The 5,439-nt window shown below is 41.1% G+C and overlaps 1 protein-coding gene across 1 annotated transcript; it reads right to left on the reverse strand.

Annotated features, from left to right (window-relative positions):
* Positions 1–3,339: 3,339 nt before the first annotated feature.
* On the reverse strand, positions 3,340–3,991 carry LOC309556785 (histone H2A.Z-like). The gene has a single exon (XM_082259282.1). The coding sequence runs from the start codon at positions 3,967–3,969 to the stop codon at positions 3,583–3,585; it is 387 nt and encodes a 128-aa protein (XP_082115408.1). The 5' UTR covers positions 3,970–3,991; the 3' UTR covers positions 3,340–3,582.
* Between the last annotated feature and the right edge of the window lie 1,448 nt (positions 3,992–5,439).

The raw sequence follows: 5,439 nt of genomic DNA on the forward strand, positions 1-5,439 counted from the left end.
GCTCCATATGTCCGTATATCACCCCATCCGTTTGCGGGTGATATACGGACATAATGCATGTCAATGGGATTACGGATGTCCGTGGATGAGCATCCGCTGACATCCGATTCGCGTCCTGTCAGTTCTGTTCCGTTTTTTGGAACGGAACAGAACCCTATTTTTCTTCCGTTTAAAAAACGGAACGGATGCAAAATCGGATGTCAGCGGTGTCATCCGCTGACATCCGCAATCCCCATAGACATATATTATGTCTGTATATCATCCGCAAACGGATGGGATGATATGCGGACATACGGACCGGATGACACAAGTGTCATCCGTGTCCGTGAAAGAAAAAAAAGTGCCGGAGCGGAGGAAAAAACGGAGCGGCCGTGTGAAAGAGGCTTTAGACTGCATTTGGTGTAAACAACCCCTTAATGAGAACAATTCCAATGCATAGGTGTAGCACCGTCCTGGGTTTAGGTAAGGTTGGTAGGTAAATCTAGTTTGGGTGCACTGTAATCAGTGGAGCAGGGGTTGAATGGTTAGGGTTGCTCAAGTTTTCACAGGCTCCTGCTCTGCTACTTCCCCCTGTATTCTGGAGGTTTCTAAAACATAGTGGGAGGGAGGGCAGAGTCTGCAGTCTGAATATTTATGGGGCTTCCACCAATCACTGGGAGGTGGGCCCAGAACGTGGGGAAAGAACCCATATTAAGTTTGAGACGGGGTAACAAGGGGGAATTGCAACATGCTGGAGTAAGGCAGAGTTCCTAGGTCCAGCCAGGAGGAGACCTCTGCTAAGGGGCCTGGCCCTCCTGGGCAGAAGCCAGAGGGAGACACTGAGGGTCCCAGATAAGCCTAGCTGGTGAACCTGAACAAAGAGCATCCCAGGAATCCAGTGGTCAGAAGAGAGCTTATGGGAGAAGAGCAGGGATGGAAGCTGTGGGAGGGAGCCTGAGTTGTCGAAAAGGCTTAGTGAGTCGTCATCTCCGTCACAGGGAAAGAGCCTGGTGGATATTGGCAGGAGGCAACCGATGATCCTGTGGCTGAGTGAGAACAAGTCCCCAGTGCTACAAGAGTGGCATTATAGTGCTTTAATCTCAGGAAGTAGACAGTATCACAGACAGCATAGAGATCCTTTTTTTTACTGAGAAAAGTACAGCTTGAAGTGTGCCAGTAAAGCCAAGCAGTGGTGCAATACCATCAGGGGTTGTACAGGTACAGCTAAAAGGAGAACAAGCCTTTTTGTAAAGAAATGGACAAGTGCAGCCAGAAAGTTAGTAGTCCTCAACCTGTTCAAGTTCAAGTTCTTCAGTTCCGGGGTATCCCATGCTCTCTATCTGCACCCGAGTTAAAAAAACACAACTAGAAACCCCTAGGCTGCTTCTTGAGCCAGAGAGAGACTGCTGAAAATGCTGCGTGCCTGGATGAGTGTCCTAAGAGGATGAAATAGACCTAAACTACCAGTGGCACTCTAGGGTGTGCACTACATAGGGATGTGACCATACAACCTGGGCAGACTATTTTGTTTTAGACTTTATAGTCCATTTCCACCAGTCAAATTTGAGAAATTCCCATTACATGTTTGTTATGTCTTCCCTTTGACACAGCACACCTAAAAATAATTAAAAAAAAATATTTCCTACCTTTCAATTTTTTTTTTTTTTTTTTGGAGCAAGGTCACCAAACAAGCCATAGGTCTGCAAGCTGTTAATTACAAAAAAATATATTTCTTACATTTCTAGTTTTTTCTTTGGATCAAGGTCTCCAAACAAGACAGAGGTCTACAAGCTGTTAATTAAAAACAATATTTATTACCATTTTAGTTGAACAATTTCAATGTGCAGTTTGAGGGACAGAATAACGCAAAGTGCATTAAAATTCAATTGACCCTTTATTAGGAAAGACAGCGGTCAAATCTAGTTTCCAATTGATAATGAAATCTGCCAGCACAGTACAGACTGGTTTAAACATAAGTCCCCAGCCCCCTGCTTAACATTGCACGGAGGGGAAAGCTAGTTAGGATTTTTAAGAAGGACAAATGCAAGTAAAATAATAACCAGCAATTTTTCATTTTTTTAAGACATGGTACAGTATGAGAATGGGAACATGTAACAAATATAAAGTAGGTATTTTCCAAATTTGCCTGCAAAGTGGAAATACACTTTAAATGAATCGAAAGCCGTTTTAAGCAGAGTCAAAATATAGGAATAAAGTACTCCAGAGACAGAAAAAAAAAAGAAAAAAGTTGAGAGGCCATTGTACATGGAGTAAGGGGGATTTTAGGTTAAAACTAACTGCTGGCCAGTAAAGGAATAGAACAAAATGTAGTTTTATTTGCAGGTATTTATAATAAATGTTCTTAACCTGAAAATCATTTTTATTTGTTTAAGGTAAATGCATAAGAATACTTTATTAGTGTAAGGCTGGTTTCAGAAAGGTGGTTTATAGCGATGTTGTGAATTTGATAAGTTAGATGAGAGCCCTTCTCTCCCTTCTCTAGTGTAGACCAGGGCCCCCTAACCTATGGCCCATGGGCCACATGCGGATCGCTACAAGAATTTATCTGGCATACAGCTGATGTGCACAGGATCAATGGAGTCTGATGGGGAGTCTGATGGAAACGGATGTAAAGGGTACTCTGATGAGAAAGGTGCAGGATGAATTCAATTTTATTGAATTATTATTTAGTTGTAAAAGCAGAATGTTTTTTTTTTTTTTTATCTTAATGCATAGAATTAAGATAAAAAAAATCTTCTGTGTGCAGCAACCCCCCTCTGCCTCCCTAATACTAACCCGAGCCCAACTTTATCCAGGGACGTTGCAGGAGTTTCTCAGCTGCTCGGGACTCCCCTCCTGATTGGCTGAGACAGAAGCGTGGCGCGATTGGCTCCCATAGCTGTCAATGAAAGTCAGTCAGCCAATCAGGAGAAAGAGGGGGAGTGCCTGAATGGACACAGGGAGCTGTGACTCGGCTCAGTGGGGGCACTCTACAGGAGGGAGGGGCCAGAAGCACAGAAGAGGGACCCGAGAAGAGGATGATCTGCAAAACCAACTGCACAGAGGAGGTAAGTAAACAGGTTTGGTATTTAAAAAAAAAAAAACCAAACAAGGCTTTACAATCACTTTAATGGCCTAAGTTTGTCTGGAATTTCTTTTCTTGGCTTTACTAAAGTTTTTCTCTGTTGTTCTGAATCATATAATGCTTATTACAAAAAAGCTCTAATTAAAACTTGTTCGTTCATTTAAATGTTGTTCATTCATATATAAAACTGATTTTTGTCAGCCTGAGAATATTTATAAGCTAACAATGAATTGACCCGTTATGTTTTTTTTTTTTATGTCGCCAAAAATGATTTATTTAACATATCTTCAAGTAATATAATCATTTCTGTTTGACTTGTACAAAAAGAATACACATCTTTTTTAAAAAAAACAAAAAGTTAAAACCAGCATCAGTGTTCATTCAGGACTGCCATCTTTGAAGCCAAAACTGGGAAAGTGACTTCAATCTTGTTTTAGAAACCTGGGTACTGTAACACCGATAAGCAGCAATACAAAGTACGATGTTGGGCCAGTGTCCCATGTTGGGTGAAGAATTACTTATACAGCTTTCTGTTGTTCTTTCTTGCCAATCAGAGACTTGTGAATGTGCGGAATAACACCACCACCAGCAATTGTGGCCTTTATGAGGGCATCCAATTCTTCATCACCTCTGATGGCAGGCTGCAAGTGACGAGGTGTAATACGCTTCACTTTGAGATCTTTGGAAGCATTCCCTGCCAACTCAAGCACCTCAGCAGTAAGATATTCCAAAATGGCCGCTGTGTACACTGCAGCAGTTCCACCCACACGTCCATGACTGGTTGTCCGATTCTTCATAATTCGATGGATACAACCAACTGGAAACTGTAAACCAGCTTTAGCAGAACGTGAAACAGAAGCCGCCTTGGCTTTGCCAGAGTCTTTACCAGCTTTACCACCAGCCATATTGTCTCTGAGTACAGATCACCCCCGTTATGTTTTTTAAGTCACAGAATGTAGTACCAGGTTTAACCAGAAGGTTGGGCTGTAGATTAAATCTGGAACTGCTGTTTTTTCAGGACCAGTTGGGGTGTTGCCAGCAGACATGGAATGCCATTTTTACCTAGCATCCTTCTTTTTATCTACAGAAAATGAGGCCATGTATACAGCACATGGAGATGACTCCCAAGACAGGGAAATATCTGCTGACCTATTAAAGTACCAAATAGTAGATTTGGTGGTATGGGATGTTTTTATAATCGTTCTCCAAATAGATACTAAACCCTTTTTCATTCAGTTATGTCTCCCTATGGTACAACAATCATAAACGTTTTTGTTGATGCCTTCAGTTATTTTATGAGTTCTCATTGTGATGTTTGGGATTTTAGGGTTCATTGCCTTAGATGTTTTATTTTGTTATACAATGTGTGTAATGAAGAAATACGACTTTATGAGAACATGTGTCTATTCCTTTGAGTTTTGTTTCTTTTATGTTTTACGTCCAGATGTTTCTGTATGCACGCCTTATAGTATCTTCGTTTGCGAATGTAAAATCAACTGCAGTAAAATAATGTTTTAACTACATAGTGTCTCTCTTTATTCCCTACTATAAATGGTACAAAAATGGCTATCCACAACAAAACTTTTTTTTTTTGTAATTTTTAGAGGAGGGCTTCTCCTAGTAGGAAGCCCAACCTTCAATATTGGCTGTTGCTACTGCTGTACCTAACATGGTTAAGAGAGCTGACACTTAATTTGATGAAAACAGCAATTGGAAAAGATCAGCAAGGGAACTGTAAATCTTGTGTACAGGCAGGGTATTTTCTTTAGCCTACAGAAATGGGTTAAGTTATGTACCTCTATTTGGTAGATTTTTAAAAGGAATGCATGTTTAACCCATTCCAACCTAGCCCCAGTGCCCCTTTAATTACATCTTTCTGCCTGGGGGCTAAAAGGACTGCCCGATCACATGAACACTGGGAGCGGCTGACACAAGGGTTTTCATGATCGCGAGTCATCTCCCCTATCATTACTAGATACCAGGAGCTGTCTATGACCCACAGTACATAAACCTTGGCTATGTAAGACGTGCACACTTTAAAGCGCATTCTCTTTGCCACTACACATATGAATTGTGTGGGAGGCAAGAGGTTAAGAAAAATCAGTCTTATGTGTTACAGGTTACCTGCCTCATCTTCCCAACATTATGGTAATTGGATTGTAGTCAGTGGTAGGCAAAATTACCAAGGGGCCATTGTGCAAGAACAATGATTGGGCTTTCAAAGTACAAACTCTTATGCACACTACATAGACAGATAAATATCAAATATAGCCTTTGTAATATCCAACTATGGTCAAACAGCAAACCCTCCCTTCCCTTGCATTCCAAATGATGTCAAGAGAAACTGTGAGAGACATCATACACTTATTTTGTAT

The sequence above is a fragment of the Pelophylax lessonae genome (assembly GCF_965119305.1).
Source record: "Pelophylax lessonae genome assembly, chromosome: 5".
NCBI lineage: Eukaryota > Metazoa > Chordata > Amphibia > Anura > Ranidae > Pelophylax > Pelophylax lessonae.